The following is a 23,149-nucleotide window of genomic DNA, read 5'->3' on the forward strand; positions in this document are numbered from 1 at the left end:
AGATAACGTAGCTTAGTGAAGGTAGAGATGGGGTGGGGGTGGCAGCTAAAGGGTATGGGGTTTCTTTTTGGGATAATGAAGATGTTCTAAAATTGTTTGTAGTGATGATTGTACAACTCTGTGAATATACTAAATGCCATTAACTTTCATGGGTGAATTGTAAGATGTGTAAATCACGTTTCAGTAAAGCTGTTATAAAAACAAATATTTGTTGAAATGTGCTCCACAGCCAGTAGAATATTTACCTATATTTATGGGTAATGAAATTTTTGAAACAATTTTTTTTGTTTTCTCCAAGCTAGGTTTTAGTCTTGAATAATCTGTGGATTCAGAATGTGTATTTCTGGAAGCTGGCTTGCTTTTAAGTTTTTATAAAATATTTTAGTATGTATTACCATGTTCTACTAATCAGACTGTATATAACATGGGAGAGAAAAATAATTTCTGAAATGTCCTTGAGATATTTGCCTCCTTGAAATTGGGAGCTATCAATAAAGAAGAAAACACCTGTGTAGAGAGAATAAGAGGAAGTAGAGTCTGTCTTCCCAGCTGATGAGAAAGATCTATCTATCTATCTATCTATCTATCTATACAATATGTATATATGTATATGGTATGGTATGGTATAAATAAATCCTCACATTCAAATGAAAGCTATATTGACAGAACCCCAATTTATGAATAAGTAATGTTCCACACATTCATTTGTAAACTAGCTATTTGTAGCCTTTTCTTCTCTTTCTTTTTTCTTTTTTTTTTTTTGGCCACGTCATGCAGCTTGCAGGATCTCAGTTCCCAAGCAGGAGGGACTGAACTTGGGCCACAGCAGTGAAAGCCAGGAATTCTAACCACGAGGCCACCAGGGGACTCCTGTAGCCTTTTCTACAGAAATAGTTTTGTCAACACTGATCAGGTTCCAAACCTAGTTCACAAAGATTTATTTTGCCCACAATGTAGCTGAAATGGAGTACTAGGGTTAACACAGGCTGGGATAAAGGGAGCAATAGCACAATGGCACAGGAAGGAGGAGGATGAATCATAACATCCCTGTTTCTTGGGTACAGGAATGACTCCAGGCAAAATTTTGAATTGTGTGGAGTGAGACTTTGGCTTCCATCCATTTTCTTTTCTGTACCCCTTGTCCCATGTTCAAGATGTAGAGCCTCTATCTCTAGGTCATGAAGCATCCACCACTTAATGGTACTCCAAGCTTCCCACTGTATTACCTCATCAGGCATCTCTGTTCCTCCAAGACACAAATTCACCTACACCGTCTAACACAACCTTTCTCCCAGCCAACATACACACACACATTTAAATTTCCATTTCTTCAAGACAGCTAATTTTGTTTTGCATTGTAGGGAAGTAAATTTTGAAAACGTGGTAACCTCTGGATCTCGTAGAAGCATTTACAGATAAAACTTGGGTTGTAACCTTAAAAGTATCTCTAATCTATAGTATTTCAAGTATTCAACTTAGGGAATGGGAAGAAAAGTCTGAAGATAGGACAAGCTGTCCTTTCTGACCCCAGTGTCACTTCGGGATGAAACCCTCTAGGTTGCTCCTGCTTTTTTTTTTTTTTTTTGCGGTACGTGGGCCTCACTGTTGTGGCCTCTCCCTCTGCGGAGCACAGGCTCCGGACCTGCAGGCTCAGTGGCCATGGCTCACGGGCCCAGCCGCTCCGCGGCATGTGGGATCCTCCCGGACTGGGGCACGAACCTGCATCCCCTGCATCGGCAGGCAGACTCCCAACCACTGCGCCACCAGGGAAGCCCTGCTCCTGCTTTTCACAGATTATTTTCTTTGTCTCTGTCTGAACTTTAGCAATTTTTAAATGTGCCCTGCTAAAACTCACACTAATTACCAGAGCATGGACAGTGGAGTCTTATAATGGTGGCAGTTGGAATTGGGAGGAGACATTGGGAAGGTGACATAGAAAAGAGTAATCAAGGACCATTTATGGTATGAATGATGCTTTGGGCATCTTATATTTTTTTTAATTTGCACACATATTTTTCTATGCATTGATCAATTGGTTTTTCTTGGTTGTAGATTGGGCTTATGGATACTACAGACAACAGAGAAAACTTGTTGAAGAGATTGGCTGGTCCTATACAGGTAAATATATTAGAATATAATGAAATTCAATGGAAATTTTTATCGTTTTTGGATCTGTTTTTATATGTAAAAGAAAACTTTGTAGCTCCACACATCATTTTAACTTAGCTGTATGGGTATGCAATTAATCACTAAAAATATATCATATGCAAAATGATTTCTAGTGATTTTCCATTAGCAAGTTGGTAGTGTAGAGTATATTGATCTCAGACAGAGCTAGATTTGAATCTCAGATCCACACTAGCTATGTCTCCTCTGGAAAAATGCATAACCTAATTGAGGTTCAGTTTTTTCATCTGTGAAATGGAGGGGTTTTCTGAGCATTAAATGAGATAAATGGAGTTGGCACAGAGCTTCCTTGTAAATAGAAAATTCTCAATAAACGTTAGCTGCTATTTTTGTTATGATCACAGTTGTTGTTATGATCAATATTAACAAATATTGACGGGAATCTTGCTTTCAAACGGGGTTTCCTTCTGAATTACTGTGCTGAGTTAATTGGAATCAGGGTCTAACGTGATTTTGTATGATTACCAGATGTGGCTTTGAGCATCATGTGTAACTGAAGTTGGCTTAAAATAGTTACATCCAGAAATCCTGATCAGAAAACTTAGGAAAGAAGAGAAGCTCTAGGCCTGATCAGATGAGCCTGGATGGAACCTAGAGGGAACATGACATGCCTCATGACCATCTGAGATAAAGCTGAGTAGTAGAGTTGGATACTCATTAGAAATAAGATTGGGTTGATAAGTCAGGATCAAATTAAAAGGGCTTCAACAAGAGCCTAGCCAATTTGGACTTTATTTTATAGATAAAGGGCAGAAGCATGATGAATTTTGTAGCAAGACACACATTTTCTTTATTTATTTATTCTTACTTTAAAAGTAGAAACTTAAAAAAAAATTCAAACACAAAGAAGAACATAAAAATCACTTTTTACTCCCACCAGATATATCCACTAGAAAATTTGGTATATTCTTTTCAGGCCAGTTTTTATTACATTATGTTTATATATTTTTTACATAGAGTTTTACATCCAATTTATTCTGGAAGTTAGTTTTGAGCAGTGACAATTCCTGTTGATCCTGGTACTTAATAGTCCATTGAATAAGTGTTTCATTTTTAATCATCCAATTCAAGCTATTCACTGTTTAAAGAAATGGTGGCAAATAGATGAATAGATATGTCTATATTTTTATCATTTTTTATTAGAGAATCCTTGATATGCCATTATTGAGTAGAAGAAAATAAATGCTTTCAAAATTCTTGATACACATGACCTAACTGCTTTCTAGAGAGCATATATATGCTTACATAGAGTATAAGTAAGTGACTACCCCACTGAATAAACCAGGATTTAATGACTGTCATTTTGAAAATCTTCACCAATTTGACATGTTTTAAAAAATGACATTTTGTTTTAATTTGTTCTGTTTGATTACTGTTGAAGTCAGGATTTTAATTTTTATTAGTCATTTGTATCACCTTTTCTATGAAATAAGTTAAATTAGAACATGGAAAATAATCAAGGTATCCATCAAAGCAGGAAAAATTGAACAAATTAAGGCATATCTAGCCTGTGGATTACTGTGCAGATGGGCATGTGGTTGTTCTGTATGATATTGTATAGAAAGACTTGCTCTTAATCTACCCATTTATAATTATGACCTATATATCTAACGAATTCTGCCTATTATTTTTAATTTTTTTTGACTTGAGAAATATATAAAAACAAAAACTCCATAACTCTAGGCCATTTTTAATTATTTAAGGTAATTATTCTTTTTAAAAAATTTTGTTTATGTTTTGCTCTTATATACTTAATGTAATGAACATCCTCAAATCCTATTTACTTGAGCAATTTTTTTTCAGAAAAAATGAACTTTAACAAAAAGAGAGTTGTTGAATCAAAGTGCCTACTGTTTTTAATATTAATATATATGGTCAAATTTTAGAAAATTGTGTTAATTTATCCATTTCCCCACATTTTTACTCACACTAATTTAAAAAATCTGATCGACTTGTTTGACAAAAAGTAAAATCTCATTTTTAATTTGCTTTTATCTAATTACTTAATTTCTTAAATTACCCTAACTAACAGGGTTTAGGTTAGGATTTTGGGAGGACATATGGTAAATAAATACTACCTGAAGTAATGGTTAAGTGAATAAGAAGGGTACACCTGAGTAAGTACTATAAAAAAATGAACAATCCATTTATTTACCCTAAACAATTTCACTTTTGTTTTCAGTAAAAGTGTGTGTTACATTCTACTTGAATAAATTTGTGTCTTAGTTTCTCTGGATTTAATTCCAGGTTCTGGACCAATTTTTCTCTATTATATACATAACTCATACAACCTAAAGATTTTAAACTAAGTTATTTTGAGTAAAAGGTATCTTTTAAGTATCTTTAAATTATATTTAAGGTTTTTTTTAAGTATTTAAGGATTTAAACATAAGAGAAAGAATACTTTCCTTTAGTCTGACCTTCTTAAAATAATACTAGAGCTATAAATAATATTAACAATAAAACAATCCTTAAACAAGAACAAAAAATAATATATAACTGTTGTAGTAAACTTGATACATAAAGATGTTCATAGAATAAAAATCAGCTGGTTAGTTTTGTTAACATCTACCTTCCTAGTTTGAGCTGGAACTAAAAGCTGGTTATTTTACTTTAACTGATGAACTTTTAAACAGAGAACTCATATATTTACAAATGAAAAAGAAGCTTTAATGCATCCTTCATTCTCCCTAAACCTAGAATCAGAAAATGGAGGACCTGTAGCCTAGGGAGAGAGAGGGTTACAGTTCTCATCACCCCAAGCAAGGGCAGGTGTATGAGGGGTAATGCCTCCTGTTTCCAGCAGCCTGAGGTACTTGAGGTTCCTGAAGGTGCCTCCTCAGAGCAGGAGAAGACAAGAAGATGGCAGTTTTACCAGTAGCTTCTGGCAAATACCACCATGCATATATTGCTATCTTAGGAGGCAGCCACAGAGCTCTTCCTTTTAATGGGCTAATTGCATGTAGATGTGGCACCTGAAGAGTGGCCAGGCTTTCATGGATGGATCTATGCACAAACAATGCACAGTTCTTTGCTTTATAATCCAGTTGCATCATCCTGTTCATAACTTAAGGCCTATTGGCTTTAGCTCCTTTAAGAGACAGTCTGGTGATCAAAGGGATAGATTCATTAAAAAGTGTCATTTGCTATAGGAGGAGGGCTGGTAGGTCTCAAAAGGGAATGTTCCAGAGTTGAGGTGAGGGTGGAAGCTTACCAAAGGATCCTAGGAAGAGATTAGAGAGAGTTTCAGCTGAGGACATTTTATAGCTGCTTAGCTCAAGTTGAGTGTGGATTGATTATTTTGTCTGAATTCCTAGAGCGTCAAAAAGAAAACAAATTAAAGCCGTTTTCTAAATAAACATATCTCTCCCAAGCAAATCACACCAAAGCCAAGCATTTTAAATGCGGATTATTCACTATTAAGTATATTATCTCTTTTTATTTTTAGTACAAATGTAGATAAAGTTTGGTAGTCTTTTCAATTTCTATGATTATTATTCCACCTGGAAAATGAAAAACTATATGTGCTAACTGTGTAAAATTTCAGGATAAATTAATTTTAAGATTCTTAAATTTAAGTAATTGATGAATGGCTGAAGTAAATTGGTTTTGACCACACATAGGCCTAGTTTTGTTCACAGCAGCTTATCTTGTTGAGCTACTTGTCAGATTAGCTGCAATCTCAGAAGAAAAGACCTACACTTGAATGTTTGTATATATAGAATTCTATTCATAAAAATTACTAAGAACATCATAACATCTGTCTGTAAGAGAGCTCATTGCTTTACCATAAGCCATTTAAAAATATCATATGGCACATCAAACATGATTTAAATGGAATCATTTAAGCTAAGGTTGTTTAAGAAAGATTACACAATTGTAATATGTGAAGAAACAATAAAAATCCCTGCTGGCTACCAAATGGTTGGAGAAATAGAGTGTGGAAGGGGAGGAGAAAGTATTACTCTTTCAGTTGTGTTTTTTTTAACATAGGTCATAAACAACTTTTCTATTCAGGATATATTCTATAATTATGTTGAGAAATGGCAGGGTTGGTAAATACAGTCACCAGTCCCATTTTTAAAGTTATTACAAGAAGGTGAGCAAAGTTCGTTTGTCACTCTGCAATGAAAGAATGAATTGTAAATCTGGGAATGTCAGCCTAAAATCCAGTTCTTTCCTTAGTAACTTCATTTCATGTAAGGGTTTCATAAAGGTTTCTTCTGAAGGTTTCACATAAGGCTTCTTTCTGTTAACCTTAAATTTTCTATAACAATGCCTGAACAAAGACATTCAATGAAAAAAAAAAAAACTAAGTCATTTGGTCTTTTTTTTTTTAATATCATGAACACATAGCCCATAATGATCACATGAGATTAAGATCTTCCTTCTGTTTGAGTTGTTAGGCCATTTCACCTTCAAGCAATGATTAGATCATCAGAAATGAATGGACTTTCACTGCTCTGTTCTTAGAAGTAGTCACTATTGAAATGTAGTCTTTATTTCCTGGAAATTAAAAAAATATATATTCTGTTGGTTCTTTTTCACCATACCTTAAGACAACTTGAAATTGAAAATTTTGTATTGATATATTCTCAAGTTTTCTTAAACCCAGATACCTTTAGAGTTTTAGTTAAAGGGTTGCATTGGGTACAAGTTAGAAAGGCCACACAGGAGTCACAATTAGACACTTGACTGAATACCTTGGAAGGAGAAAGTCTCTGAACGTTGAATTGATTTCTGCTTCCTTAAATAGATTATCCTGTCTAAACAGTATTTCCAACACATATATAGACTAGAAGATGCTACTTGCGGAAAACAAAAGAACCATATTATAAGGTTGTGTATTGTCTGGTTTGATGTTTGGCATTTGTTTTTGTACCATAGTTAGGTTTAGTAATTTTTCTTCTCTTAACCTAGGAGAAAGTAGGCCAAAGGTAACTCAGAAAGAAAATTTGAATCTACCTTGAATAATGACTGATTCCTGGCTGATCCAGCCCTCTCTTTACATCTATGTAAACATTTTTAACATATTATGTTTTCCTCTGAATCATCACTCCTTATCTAAAACAGACTGTTCATTTCTTATTTCCAACTTAAGAGTGAAAAGGCAAGTTCTAGAACTCCACGTATAGAATTACCTCATTTTTGTAAAATATTATATGTTTATATGGACATAGAAGAGAGGCCTGGAAAGATACACACCACCCTGTTGGCAGTGGTTACCCCTGAAGAACGGGACTATGGAGGGCCATAGGAGGCAGGAGACGATCACATCTTATTGTATGCTATTCGTATTTCGCTAATTGTTTAAACACGTATATTGAAACAAAAGGTTTTCAACTTGCTTCTCTTAGTTTTAGCTAAGAAGGGCAAGGTAGTTGGATAAGGACCACAGCTTTGTATTTTCACCTGTCAGAATGTAGGGTCCCTGTTAAACTGCAGTGAGAGGATGCCACAGACATCTAATCAGAGCATGAGGACATGTAGAGTCAGGCTGTCTGGTCATCACTAACATTCAGACTGACCAGGCTGTTTAACTGCTCTGTATTTCAGTTTTCTTTCAGGAAATAGTTTTTAACAATGCCCTACCTGATTGTGCATGAATCAAATCAGTGTTTCACACTGTTGTAGGAAATCTCTTTGAGCAGTTACGCTACAAATCCAAGTGATTATTATGGCAGTGTCTTTAACTTGAGCCCAAACAGATTAAACAAGTCGGGGTGTATCTGATAATCTCACAAGAGGATTAGAAGGGGTTGTTTAAATGCATATTATAGACAGGTATTTCCTATCATTGTACATTTTTTAAAGTTTAGCTAAGATGTATGACTGAGCAAACTTTCCCCATGCTAAATGTGATGAGTAGAGCATGCCTCATTGTAAAGGCTGAATAGGTTCAGTTAAATAATCTAAAACTTAGAATTTATTTCTCTGCAACTATCACTTTAGTGTAGAACTGAAAAAATAAAGGTGTGGCTACAGATTAGCATTACCATTAAATAATCATTGCTGAATGTATCTAAGAGTAAAACAATATGCCAGTAGTATTCCCCCGTGAGTAGAGTTGAAATTGCACAGATTCTCTAGCTCAGCCTCATAACCACCCCTGCTGACTATACTTGGTAGTCTTGAATGGATTGGACAAGTCCCTTAGCAGCTCAAGATGAGAACATCTGGCTGTTTCTCCTTCCGTCTGTGCTCAGATGTCTGGGCTTAGTGGCTGGGTGTACTGTTCTCCCTCCCTTTTCTGGGCCTCCTTTATCTCACTTTCTGTGTTTACTCTGAAGTGCCCTGGTTCATAAAATTCATCTTTCAGCAAAAGCAAAACCAAAAAAAAAAAAAAAACCAAAACATGGAGAGAGAGAGAGAGAATATTACATGATTAATTTTTTAAAAAATCTAAGATCAGACCACAGTTTGTGTAATCACACAAAATTCATTTAAATATTTTCAACATTTAGGCAAAGTACCATTGCAATTATTTTAAGTTGACCTATGTCACCTTCTTATTTTATGAATCAGTAAAGGCTGAGTGAAAGGCTTATTTACGTAGTTCCCTATTTTCTGTGTGGTAACTCTGACTCTTTAAACCGAGGATTTTCAAAGAGCAAAAAGATGAAGAATACGTAAATGACTCATTTCTTCTATTCAGAAAGATTTTTCATTAACTGAAGCAGAGAATTATTGATACAAAAAATTATTTTGAAATATATTCAGATATGTTTAGGACTGATTTTCTTCCCCTTTTGAATGTATGTATGTATCTATATGGCTTTCTCTCTATCCTGCTACCTACGAATACAGGTCTCTGTTTTAACCATGTAGTATGTTTTGTTCAGGTAAGAGATGCTTTGGGCCAGACCTAGGACTTTTCTTGGCTGGAATGCAGAGGATCTTAGAGATTCTTTGTGGCTTCTGGCAAACCAGCCTCCAAACTGTTATAGACTGTGCAGGGACCATCTTAACTATCACAGAATATTCTGGGACACTTAACAGCTGCCCAGATTCATTCCTCAAACTGTATATGCCTAGGGTTCCATGGGGAGGGAAGCGAACTTGAACCCTATTTAGAGGTAAATTCAAAGTAGTATCTAATAACCTAGGGAGGTGGGCTTGAAGGAAGCCAGGACTGAGAGAGGCAGTCGGGAACCCCTGAGAAATAATTATCGTGACTGAGGAAGAAACCTGGCAGCAGAGGTTGAGTGCAGAGTGGAGCCTGGCATCAGTGGGACCAGCTTCCAGGTTCCCCGTGATGCTCCCGGCTGTTTGAGGGGCTACTCCCCACCCAGAGGCCCCCTCACTCTTAAATGCCTGTATGCACTGTCCTGGAAACAAAGAGCTCAAGCAACTCCACTGTGGGCTCCTTCTCAAAGAGCCCGAAATGAGAAGACCACCCTGGGGGTTCCCAGGCAGACTCACAGGCAAGCCAGCCAAAGTGCAGGCATCCAGTCCCATCCAGCAGCTGCCCATAGCCAGCGAGGTGATTGGCGGTCTCTAGGAAGCAGCAGCAACCTTGAACTTAAAATCAGATTCTTATCTACCTAGGCTAAACTTTAGTCCCTTAGAAGATGCTATCCAGCTCTAATTTAACAGATTAATTTTTGATGACAACTTTTTGAGAAAGAGGAGACCGTACCCGGGCTGAGGAGACTGAGTGTGACAAGACTGTAGATGCCTTTCTGATCATTTCTCTGCTCCTGTCATTTCTCCCAGTGACAAAGTCAGTGAGGCATTATCTTGATGAGTATCAAGAGTAACGATCTGGTATATGTTTTCCCCCAAAATGAAAATCAGTTATTTCTCATTATAAAAATAACACACGTTCATTTAAGAAAAATCATATTATATGTGATTTATATGTAAGTGCAGGTTTATTTATGTATAAATATATAAATGTAGTTATGTTTACGAATATAAGTATGTATAAGCACAATATATATTATATTTATAAATATTTACCTATAAATATATTTATGTAAATATCTTAAATATATATATAAAATTTCAATTTATATAGAAATGTATATGATAGCTGGAATTTATAAAAAATAGCTATAAATCTTAAAGAATTGGAAAAAGGAGAAGCTGTATTTTATAGCCCTTTGCCACCTGGAAATTGAAACAATAGCGGAGCCACCCAGAATCAGCATCAAAGCACATTCAAAAGTTGGCACGTGCCGAACTGGATTATCTCTAAGCTACTAACGGCTAATCTAGCTTTTTTACATGTGTGTTTCCTTTCATATTTCATGAGTATCTCTGGGAAGTAAGAGCTGCTTGCAGCACTTTTTTCATAAATAACATATAGTTTTCTTTTCTAAAACCCCCAAAGTTGCACCCATGCCTATAGCGCCCCCTTGAGGAGATTCTGAGGTTCAGTTAATCTGCTAGAATGTGAAGGAGTTGAGTACTTATCATTTCTTGACTTGCCTTCTACCTGGATGTTATTATATACTCCTCGACAAAGCGAAATTTAAAGTTTTGAGATCTTTAGTTTAACGAACCAATACTTACTGGATGTATAACATGAGCCAGATGTTTTCCCGGGTTCCGGGCATGCAGAAGCAATCACATGCCAACGACAGATTACAAAGTGTGACAAATGCCCCAGTAGTAGACTGTGGTGACACACGTCTGTGGCCCCTACAGAGCTTAAGGGGTTCAGGGGAGGCTCCCGAGAGTGAGAGAAAGGGACTTTAAGTTGAGATAAAGCATAAGTAGGAGCTAACTAAACCAACACGGATGAAAGATTGTTCCAGGCAAAGAGAGCGGCCGTGCTAAGCTGTGGGTGAGAGAGAAATCGAGATCGCTATGCCCCAGTCTCTCTAGTACTCTTCCTCTCTGGACAGAAAACTAGGAATGTGATGAGAACATTCTCAGGGCCCCATAAATTAATTCTGGTTTAACTGCTATCCTATCCAAGATTCTAGATAATAAAATTTATAGCATACTTTGATTGGCAATAACTTAACTTTTTAGTTATTGACCTATTTGTACTAAGGGATGTTAAGCATGATTTTTCATCACTGTTTTAGTTAGTAAACTAAGGGAACTGGAACTAATGAAAGAGACCAAAAGAGGGGGATGTTAGGAAGGCAGGGGGAGGGAGAGGGTTTTACAGAATCCAAATGAGAGAGGGTTTCAAGGAGACGGGACTAACCATGTCACATGACTTCACAGGGAGTGCAAGCTGAGATAAAGATTATGAACCTCTTCATAGTTTAAGGAAGCAGGTTTTAGTGGGCTTTCCTTTGCTATTTTGTCTGATTAGTAACAGGGTCTGGGGTCAGACTATCTAACGGCTTAGCTTCAGAGTGGGCTCCATAGGCTCTGCCTCTTTTATTTCCTCATCTGTCAAAAGAGCTAATAGTGGTACCTACCTCAAAGGGCGCAGCAATGATTAAATGAGTCAGTATGTTCATAGCACTTAGAACAGTGCCCAGTACATATAAAGTGCTCAATAAAGGTATTAAAGTCAGGTCCATTTTCTGTAATACTCAGGACTTGTTTTGTACCAGGTTAATATCCATCACACTGTTCTCTTTCTAAAGTACAGATGTGATTATATTATTCTCCTGTTTGAATCCCTTCAGTTGCTCCCCATCGCTTACAAAATGAAAAATGGATACGATAATTATTTCTCAGGGGTTCCCGACTGCCTCTCTCAGTCCTGGCTTCCTTCAAGCCCACCTCCCTAGGTTATTAGATACTACTCTGAATCTACCTCTAAATAGGGTTCAAGTTCGCTTCCCTCCCCGTGGAACCCTAGGCATATACAGTTTGGGGAATGAATCTGGGCAGCTGTTAAGTGTCCCAGAATATTCTGTGATAGTTAAGATGGTCCCTGCACAGCCTATAACGGTTTGGAGGCTGGTTTGCCAGAAGCCACAAAGAACCTCTAAGATCCTCTGCATTCCAGCCTAGAAAAGTCCTAGGTCTGGCCCAAAGCATCTCTTACCTGAACAAAACATCTTTAGTGTGCCATAGAGTGGCTTTCGTGATTCGTTTCAGCCCACCTATCCTGTTCTGCCCCCCATAATTATCTTTCCCCCTGCCTTCTGCTGTGCCAGCATTTTCAAAAGCAGGTCTCTCTGATTCTAATCATTTTTCACTGTTTTGCCAGAATTCCAAACCTCTGCGCCTCCTTTAAGAAGTGAGGCCTTCCTGATTCCTGCTGCCCCCAGGCCAGTGCAGATCTCTCATATTCCTCCCGTGTCCCTGTGCCCTCCTCTTTGTTGCACGTAATACAAGGACGTGGCAGGTCCCGTGTTTTATTCATCTTTCCTTTCGCATAGTGTGGCGCATGGTATGTACCCTGCAAGTACTTATGCCATGAATGAATAAAGCTGAGACATGATAGTGTTTTCATCTTACAAATGGAGAAAGAGAGATGAAATCACTTGCCCAGAGTCACAAGCTGAGCAGCAGACTGGAAACTTGAACCTGGGTCTTGACTCCCAGGGCTCTTCCTGAGACTCCTTATGGCCACATCTAAGTCATTTGTTTCAGTGATGTGGGTTACAACACAAAGCTGTTAGATTTTTTAATTATCGTGTAGATATAAAAAATGCTGGTTCCAAAGCCATCGTATGGTCTTTTTGCTTTATGCATGTGTCTTTTTATTGAAAAGTGGAATTGTGGGTGCCTTTTATTTTCATCTCTGCTTGTCCATATCTTCTAGTTTGTCTACACTAGATATATATTTGTTTTATAACCAAACGGGGCTTAAACGTCTATTTAATATAATATAAATTTATTTAAATTAATTTTTATTCTATGTATGATTAACAAGTTGTTTTGCGTCACAGAAAGTCTTCTGCTTCTGCGTATTTACTCACTTCGTATAATGATCTAATGGTTTATGTATCTGAGGGCCTTGTATCTGGGTCTCTTCCTACTTGGCTGTAGCAGGTGAACTTCTTTGCTGATCAATAAAGTTGAAAATACTATAGTAGTCATCTATATCCTTAAAGAGTAGCTAATAAATTGTAACTAGTGTGGAAATGGATACTGTTTTCTTAGAAAGATGGCCATATCATTATACACTTGCATTTCACCCAGAGTCGATCTAGCCAGGATTCCATTGAGCGCACTTAAAGTCTCACACAACTTGATTTTCTTCTCTCTTTAGCGCAGTATATTCACTCTGCATTCGTTTCACAATCGGGATCGTTATCCTAGCTCAGTGAGAATCAATTTCCCATAGTTGATTGTCTGAATCACTGCCAGCTCAGTCACATTTTCTACATCATTCACCAAAGTATAGTTTTTTAAAAAGTCAGAACAATTATGCAGGTAACGTGTAGCCTTGATATGCTCTCAGAATATGCTTCAGAGCAGTCACTCTCCTGGAGCTCACATTCTTTTGCACATTGATCGACAGTGGTGCTGACCTATAGATCAAAGGATCCCCCATTCCAATTCCCCATTTTCTAAGTGAGCCTTTATTGACATGAAAGAGTTCATTCTCTTTTGGAAGGAGAACAGTTCATCTTCAGAGTGCAGCGTCTATTGTTTCCTTTTAGCAGAATAATTACATCTTTAATTTCTGTGGAGATAGTGAGGAAAGCCAGTTCGGGATATGTTTCTGTGTCTTCAGAGTAGATTTGTGGAGAAGATTCTGTGACTTTTAACTATGATCCTTTACCCCGCAAAGTACATGTTTTGGTAAATTATAATAACTGTTCTATGCCTTTCATTTATGGTGACTGAGATTGCTTTTTTTTTTTGCTGTACGCGGGCCTCTCACTGTTGCTGTACGCGGGCCTCTCACTGTTGCAACCTCTCCTGTTGTGGAGCACAGGCTCCGGACACGCAGGCTCAGCGGCCATGTCACATGGGCCCAGCCGCTCCACGGCATGTGGGATCTTCCCAGACCGGGGCATGAACCCGCATCCCCTGCATTGGCAGGCGGACTCTCAACAACTGTGCCACCAGGGAAGCCCCGAGATTGCTTTTTTATGCTTCTTCAGCACAAGGAAGAAGGTTTGATTTAAGGTCAAGTCTTATTGACATGTTTTTATCCCATCAACATTTTTTGTTTGTTTGTTTGCTTGTTTTGCGGTACGCGGGCTTCTCACTGTTGTGGCCTCTCCCATTGCGGAGCACAGGCTCTGGACACGCAGGCTCAGCGGCCATGGCTCACGGGCCCAGCCGCTCCGCAGCATGTGGGATCTTCCCGGACCGGGGCACGAACCTGTGTCCCCTGCATTGGCAGGCGGACTCTCAACCACTGCGCCACCAGGGAAGCCCCCCATCAACATTTTTAAAAGTAAATTGAGTAGAAAATTAAGTTTGGGCTTATGATGCAAATTCCTCTAATGTGTCTGACCTTTGTTTAATCATTTATGAGTTATCACTGCAAGACGTTTAAATAGATTAGATACCACAGAGATCTAAGGAGCTATATTTATCTGATGCTAATTAATATTTGGCATTAAATAGTCTCGTCACCTTCCAATTTCCTAATGTTAAGAAATTCAACAGCAAGCAGCTATTGGTCAGATAACTATTAAACTTTGTCAATGATATATATATAATACTTGTGTGTGTGTGTGTGTGTGTGTGTATATATATGTATACACACACACACACAAGTTTTTCACCATATTTGGACTATGTTAGAATAGATTACAAGACGTTGAAATTCACACATCTTGGGAGGGTTGTATGTTATAGGTTATCACTGAAAAATTATTTATTACATGTTTAACAATGTTAAGGTTCATGCTAAATTATCACAGTTGATTAGTGTATTTTTGCTCACAGTGTGTGATGATCCATCAACTAAAAATAACTTTTGTGACTATATGAAATTCCTTCGCATTTATATAACATTAAAAAATAATAAAATACTGGATTAGTGTGGAATTCCATTTTCTTAATTGGATTTTTCCTAAGCTTTTCCATTTTGCTCCTTATTTGAAAATGAATTTGCCAAAGGAGCACTTATAATGATAAAACTTAAAAAGAGCATTAAATAGAGAGCTTATAATCTAAATCAGTGTTTCCTAAACTTTAGTGTGCATCATAATTATCTAAATATTACTAAATAAATCTTACTAAAGTAGGATTGCTGGGTCCGACTTCCAGAATTTCTGATTCAGTAAATCTGAGGTGGAGGCTGTAAATTTAATACCTAACACTTTTCAGGTGATTCTGCTGCTGTTGGTCTGGGGAACCTCATCTTGCAGTGTCCAGAATCTAGATCAGTCTCTACTTACATTCCCCCTTAATTTGGGGAATGAATGAATGATAGAGTAAAAAAGAGAAAGCATATGTGTGAATACATGTACCCACATGGGAGTGCTTTAGTTCTCTGGATGTAGTATATTGACATGAAAAAATATTATTCTTGCTTCTATTTAACTTATAATAACATTGTAAATGTTATTTTCAAAACCTGCTATCTGCATCAGTAAAGAGAGAAGGTAAACTTTTGTTAACACAACTTCCATTAATTTGTTGATTTAGGTAGGGCATCATTACCTACCTCAGGAAGTTCTTGGCCTGGGTGAGTCCAGTGGGAATTCCTCACTAGTGAGTCTGGCTGCCAGCTATCTTTACCTTGAATTACTCTAGACACATTTATCTCTAGCAATTGCCAAGGAAAGTTCTTTTTCATAACCTTTCAAGAATCATTTTTTATTGACCTGGCTCCAAAAGAGCCTGGGTTCTAATGCTATCCAAATGGTATTCTTAGTTCCTTGATTCTTTTTTCTTTTCTTTTTAGTTTCCAAATTCCAGTCTTGCAGTTCTCCTAAACTATTACTGTTAATAACAATTTCCTCCTAAATTTTTTGGCTGTTGGTAATGTAATTTAGTGCTACCTTCACAAGTTGAAAAATAGGTTTGAAATTTTTCCGGATTTTTTTTTAAGTAAACATTGTTATTCATTCCTTTCTTCAGTAGCTGTTTGGAGTTAAGTAACTCATGTATTTGTCACTTTTCAAGTCACTAATGTCAACTCCACAGGATAAATTATTTTACTACTACACATACACATCACATTTTCCATCACTGGGCTGCATTTTGCTTGGAGTTTAGTCTCTCACCCTGGGGGATATTTTTGAAAGTTTTAATAGCTGTATGTAGAAATTGAGAAAAAAAAGCATCTGTCAGATCTCATTATTCTAGTAGAAAACTTATTTGAAAATCTTACAGTGGATGATAGAGCCTGAACTTGTTGGATAATCCCTTCATTCACTTATTCATTCATTCAACACCTTTTAATTGAGCACTTCTTATCTGGCAGCAGAAAACAAACATCTGTAGGTAAAGGAAATGACTCCTACTGACCTGTTAAGTTATGCTGCATAAGTATGGTCATGAACACTGAGTACAGTCATTTTAGTTTATTATCCTCTGGAGACTTTCCAAAATTATAGGGCTTACATTTATTCAAGTAAATAAATAACTACAAAATTTGTAAGGCCAAGACATTGTCTTATCTTAAGTAGATATTAATTTTTGATAAATTTTTTAAATTGAAAGTTTGGGGAAAAATTTTTTTAATTTCCTTTTGACTCAGTTTTGCCCTTTGGCTTGGGAAGATTCACAGTATACCTCCAGGTGATATGAAAAGTCCCAATTAAGCCCTGCCTAGTAATAACATGGTCAGTGTTGGGAACTCCAGAAAAACTACTGAACACTACCTAGTTCTTATTGATATCTGCAGCCAGCCATATCTACTCCTCCTTTGCATTCTGGACCTCCATTCATCCGTACCCTGGTGGCAGTGTGTCAAGCATAACATCTCAATCCATGTCCATTCCAGGGAGAAGAAATTCTCTCTCCCTTGTTAGCCATGGAATATATCCCTCCGAGGTTAAAGACACCTTCCTCTCCAGAACCCTGAGAAGAATGTTAGACTTAGTGACAGGGTCATTTTCTCAAAAGTTTGGAAGAAGCAGCTTGTCATTTTGGTCAAATTCTTATCATTAAGCCTAGTCAAGTACCTTCAGAATAGAATTCAGTAGGGACCATGCCCTGATTATGACATCTCCTTCACTCATTAAAAGTTCTGCATGGCACCCACCGTGCATGTACTATTAGATGTTGATCAGGAATCTAGGTCATTAGTGACAGAGAAGCCTGAGGAACACTTGGACTCCAGTCTGATTATGAGTGGGCAGTGCTTGTTGAAGGTCCTGAATTTGAAATACGACTTTTCATCCTAGTCACAGAAATGGGGAAAGGACCTAGTGTTTACCTACAAATACCTAAGGAACTATTCAACAGTATAGAGACACTGTTCACCAATGTGAGGATCTTTGCAATCCCCAACACCCATATTCCTGTATGTAGTGATGGCCCCTGTCATAGTCGTTCTAATGGAACTTCTGGACTCTAAGGCCTATACCCCAAAGGACATGATGAGAGAGAATATGAATCTGACAGGGAATTCAAAGCCTCCCTCCTGGGAGCCTGTGGAATGTTTCTGTTCTACACTAATCCTAAAATCAGTTGCCATGGCTCATAATCATTTCTTGGAAAAGAGACTGAACATAACAAGGTAGAGAAAAGTTCCACAGAGTCTCCTTTAGAAATGGTGTCGTCCCCAAGATTTAAGGGTATTCTCTTAGTAGAGTTGCGATACAGTAAAATGGTTACACACTGAAAGACCACCTTAACCCAGCAGAGTAAAATGGGGATTAACCCTGAGTGGTAGTCTGTAGGACTCAGGTTCTTCAAGACAAAAGAGTCCCCAAGTCCTGGTAGATAACTCAGCATTTCCCATATAGAAGTCCTAGGACCTCTGAGAAATGGGAGAATCAGGTTTATCTTTACAAGCCAAATCAACTTTGGGGGGTAAGGGGCCACTGAAAGGCTAAAGGGGCCTAGTGGGACAGATGGCATTATTCTTGAAGGGTTCCCAAACCTTCAGCCTGCAGTCTCAACCCTCAACATCATCACAGCCAGGCCCATCTTGCATACCTCACTTACCACTTACCAGCCCTCTGGATACATATACTGGCTTGGCCTTCTATTCCTTTAAAAGTCTGTTGCCAGCCTGCCAAGGAAACATGATTCCCTTACTTTGATTGTGAAGAGCCTAGTCTAACCTGCTTAAACCTCAGTCCGTTTTTTAGATGTTCATCATTGCTAACCCTAGTCTCCTTGTACGTCTGCCTTAATCCCTATAATCTGACACACAGGTCAGTTTCTTGCCTCTTACCTGCCTGTGTCTTGCTAACTTTGTTATTTACTGATTCTCACCCCACCCCTCATTAGCTGATGGAATTTAGTGTAAAAGGATCCTTTTATTTTTGCCCTACAAATGTGATAGCCTGGTTGCCTTGGTTAAGTCATTCTTAAAGGGTGTTGGATTTTATAAGAGCACATAATGATTAATATTTTTCTATACAATTTTTCTTGTAAAAAGAAGAGATAAAATTTAAGTAAAATTATTTTTCAAGAATGGAGATGTCTCTACTTTTAAACATACTTAGAGTTACTTAACAGAATTGCCTTGCCAAGGGCATAATTTCATCTACTTAAAAATCTTGTATTACTTCCAGATCTCAACAGAATGATATCACAGCACTCATTAAATATTACTTAACACAACTTCTTATATATCATATAATATATATGATATGATGTATGACATCTGCTTGTATATTATATAATATATATGATATGATGTATGACATATTCTTATATATTGTATTGGGATTAACACCCTAATGTTTCTAAAATGACTTATGACTGCACTGCACTAACAAAACTGATAATGTGAAGTTTTCATTCCAGTAACCTTACTGAAGAATACCAGATTATAATTATATTTTATCCATGGTTAGTCAACTATATTTATCCTCTTTGATTTCATAATTTCTTATTTTTATATAACAAAGCTGTTAAACTAGAAGAATGATCATTTAAAAAATAAACCAGTTATGGTTAACCAATGAAAGCAAAGTGCAACTTTTGTATATGTATAACTGATTCACTTTGCTGTGCAGCAGAAACTAACACAACATTATAAAGCAACTATACTCCAATAAAAAAAATTTTAATGCATTTCTCATTCTCAAATAAATAAATAAAATTTCAAACTTGTGATTTTTCTCCATTCCCTAAGAGACTGTGGAGCAGGTATGCTTTGACTCAAAGCGGGTCCCTGAAACTGGCCCTTGGGCATCATTTCTCCCACGCAGCCCCGGTTCTCAGCCATCACTCACGTAACTCCAACCACTACCCTGAGCGCCATCTTTTTTTTTCTCAACAGGAACTGCCTTTCAGGTAGCGCCCCATTCTTAGGAATTTTCCAGTCATTTGCTCTTCTATTTATCAACCTTTCATCTGAAGTCTAATGTGTAGCTGTCTGTCCTTGACAACTGCATCTCTAAGTACTTGTTCTCCAATATTGTTTTCCTGATCTAATGGACTGCACTCCGAGACAGTAAGAGGAATAAATGAGTTCACGGGGGCCCTCTCAGGGACCATGTTTACCTATCACACTGCCTTTATAGGTTGTATCCTCAAAAGAATAATTTCATGAGAACTGCAGGCACTGTGTCAGTTTGTAAGGGAGATAATTTTGGTCAGCAAGCCTTTTTGTGTCCTTCAAATCATAGCAGATAAAAGAATAGTTTCATTTTCATTAGAAAAGAACATTTTGCTTGTTATTTCATGCTTTAACAGCTTTCAAGAAGCCATAAATCAAAGAAGTTATGACTGCATTATAGTTTCTCTAAAATTTGTCACTCTGTTTTAATAGGATGAGATTTCTATAGTGAGATTAAAAACATAGGTGTACAAATATGTTAATTGAAGCTTTGGTTGTAATGAAGAAAATTGGAATCAACCTTATTGTCCAGGAATAGGAGAGTAAATAGCTATACGTGTGTGTGTGTGTGTGTGTGTGCATGCAAGTATGTGTGTGGATGAATAAGTTATAGTACATCCATGCTATGGAATATCATCCAGCCACTTTTTAAAATGTGGCAGAATTAGATACACTGGTATTGAATGACCTCCAAGACATTATTGTTTAGAGACAACAAAGTCATATCGACATGTATAACATGATTCTCATTTATGTAGAAAGATAAGAAGAAAAATGATTCCAGATATATGCACATATGTATAAATGCAAATGCATACACAAAGAACTGGAGCACTTCCTCTCTTCTTCCTCTTCCCTTCATTTCCCTTTCATTTCATTTCTTCCTGAATGTTTCAGTCTTAAAGCCATTAGGAGAAGCCAAGCAAAATAAATGTTTGTGCCAGTGGAATGGTCAACCAAAGGCAGACTTACCAAGGCAGAGTGTCAGGTGTTAAGTGCGATGAAGAAGGCATCCACTCAGATGATGGCCTGGCACAGGGCATCAGAGACCTATTGATACAAAGAGAATGTCACGTATGAATGTTGGATTCAACCAACCATACATTGAAAACATTCAGAAAATTCCAGAAAGTTCCAAAAAACAAAGCTTGGATTTGCCCAGGTGCTGGCAACTATTTACATAGCATTTACATTGTACTAACAACTGTTTACATGACATTTACATTGTATTCAGTATCATGAGTAATCTAGATACGATTTTAAATGTATGTGAGGATGTGCATTGGTTATATGCAAATATTACATCATTTTATGTAAGGGACTTAAGCATCCATCAGTTTCAGTATTCAAGGGGGTCCTGGAATCAATCCCCCATGGATACTGGGGGATAACTGTATACAACAACTAGTTAACAAGACTTAACTTTTTAAAAGGAATACAAGGTGAAGAAGGTTAATATGGAGTCTTTTACTATTTTACTCTATAGTTGTATGTGTTGCTCTTTACATTGAGAATACATGCAAATTTTAATTGTTTAATAGAAAAAAAAGGGAAAGATAATATCACAGAGCCCACACATATACGCCTACCAGAGCAGAAATGTGATTACACTAGTTTCAACTACTGAATTACCTCTAGTTTTAACTGAAAATTCAATTGGTAGTTCTACCTAGGGGCAGGACGGGAATAAAGATGCATAGCTACTAGAGAATGGACTTGAGGGAAGGGTAAGCTGGGACAAAGTGAGAGAGTGGCATGGACATATGTACACTACCAAACGTAAAATAGATAGCTAGTGGGAAGCAGCCGCATAGCACAGGGAGATCAGCTCGGTGCTTTGTGACCACCTAGAGGGGTGGGATAGGGAGGGTGGGAGGGAGGGAGATGCAAGAGGGAAGAGATATGGGAACATATGTATATGTATAACTGATTCACTTTGTTATAAAGCAGAAACTAACACACCATTGTAAAGCAATTATATTCCAATAAAGATATTAAAAAAAGAAAGATTCAAAGACAAAACAGCATCCCTCATCAAGGAACTCAGGCTCTAGTGAGGACCCCAAGACATAGCAACTGTTAATTATAATACAGCCTACTAAGAATAAAAGCAGAGATATGCATGGAATATTTTAGGGACATAAAAGAGTTGTATCTAACCCAGATGGGACAAGAGAGAAAGAAGGCTTCCTGAATGACAAGATGCCTGAGATAAGTCTGCAATGATGGGCAAGTATTACCAAATTAAAGGTGGGGAAGGTATTTAGGGCTGAAAGTCCCCAAGAAGAGAGAAAGGCATGAGCACAGAAGAAAGAAAGAATGGTTGTCTGAGAAGAACAGCCGGAAGTGTTACGTGCTGATACATAAAAGGCAAGGCAGAGAGGAAAGAGGAATGGGTAGGGGTGAGCGGATGCTGAGGCTCTGAATGCCATGACAAAGGGTTTGAACTTTTCTGGGAGGCTATTGAAGGGATTTAAGTTGCAGGTGACAGAGTCATATTTAAGTTTCATGCAGGTAACTACGGTTACTCAGTTGAGGAGGACAAAACTGATTTTAGGTCAGTTAAAAGTTTGAGCAACAGTTTAGCTGAAGAATAGTAAGGATTGAAACTAGGGGAGAGAGAAGCAGGGAGAAAGAGGGAGAGAGGGATTTGAGAAAAAGGAAAAGACTCAGGGCCAGGGAGTTGATTAGCAATAGGAGTTAGCAAGAAGGGGTAGTGATGGGCTTCCCTGGTGGTGCAGTGGTTGAGAGTCCGCCTGCCGATGCAGGGGACGCGGGTTCGTGCCCCAGTCTGGGAAGATCCCACATGCCGCGGAGCGGCTGGGCCCGTGAGCCATGGCTGCTGAGCCTGCGCATCCGGAGCCTGTGCTCTGCAGCGGGAGAGGCCACAACAGTGAGAGGCCCGCATACCGCAAAAAAAAAAAAAAAGAAGGGGTAGTGAATGGTTGCTTTAATGACTCTGGCTTGGGTGGCTGAGGATGGCAGTGCTAGCAATCAAGAAGCAAGAGTTTCTATTCCCCCAGGGGACTGCTATGCCAAGTCATTCTCTCCCATGGCATCCGCCATGGCCACTGTGCAACCAGGCATTAGTTTCAGGGGAGGGAGAGCCACGGTTTTCTACGGTCTACACGACAGACTTGATAATCCCAGGGAATAGCATGAAGATGGCCTAACTGAACTCTTCTGTGGGTCAGAGCTCTGCCATGGGTGTCACTAAAGTAGCACCATTGATTCCATCCTCTCACAGAGCATGGTTGGCTGGTTTCAGGGAACTAAAATCACATAAAAATTTTAGACTGATGATTCCGTACATGAGAAATTTATCTTCACCTTACTCCCTTTGTTTGCAAAGTGCCAATAAAACATTGGTCTCACCAAGAGCAACATAAAGAATAATTTAATGGTAGCAGATTCTTTAAACGTGTATATTGCTGAATAATAATAAACATTATGCGACATCAGTGATTATTCTGATTGCTCTTTATAACAAAATAGAACCAGAAATGTTTCTTAAAATAATAGAAAGGGTTAGAATTGAAAAAAAAATCCCCGAAAGAATTGAAGGTCTGTTTGCCTTTTGCATAAATCTACCTTTGCTCAGTCTTGCTGTTATATCACGGTCCTTCCAAACAAGGTAAATGTTCTATAGACAGACACTCATATGGC

At 37.8% G+C, this 23,149-nt stretch overlaps 1 protein-coding gene across 5 annotated transcripts in view; it reads left to right on the forward strand.

Annotated features, from left to right (window-relative positions):
* The window catches only part of PTPRZ1 (protein tyrosine phosphatase receptor type Z1), a 167,243-nt gene that overhangs the window by 49,643 nt on the left and 94,451 nt on the right, over nt 1-23,149 (forward strand). For all 5 annotated transcript variants that reach the window (XM_081244031.1, XM_081244032.1, XM_081244029.1 and 2 more), the window contains one exon: nt 2,053-2,118. In XM_081244031.1, coding sequence (XP_081100157.1) covers nt 2,053-2,118 — 66 coding nt within the window. The remainder of the gene's footprint in view (nt 1-2,052; nt 2,119-23,149) is intronic.

The sequence above is a fragment of the Mesoplodon bidens genome, assembly GCF_964165515.1.
Source record: "Mesoplodon bidens genome assembly, chromosome: 9".
Lineage (NCBI taxonomy): Eukaryota > Metazoa > Chordata > Mammalia > Artiodactyla > Ziphiidae > Mesoplodon > Mesoplodon bidens.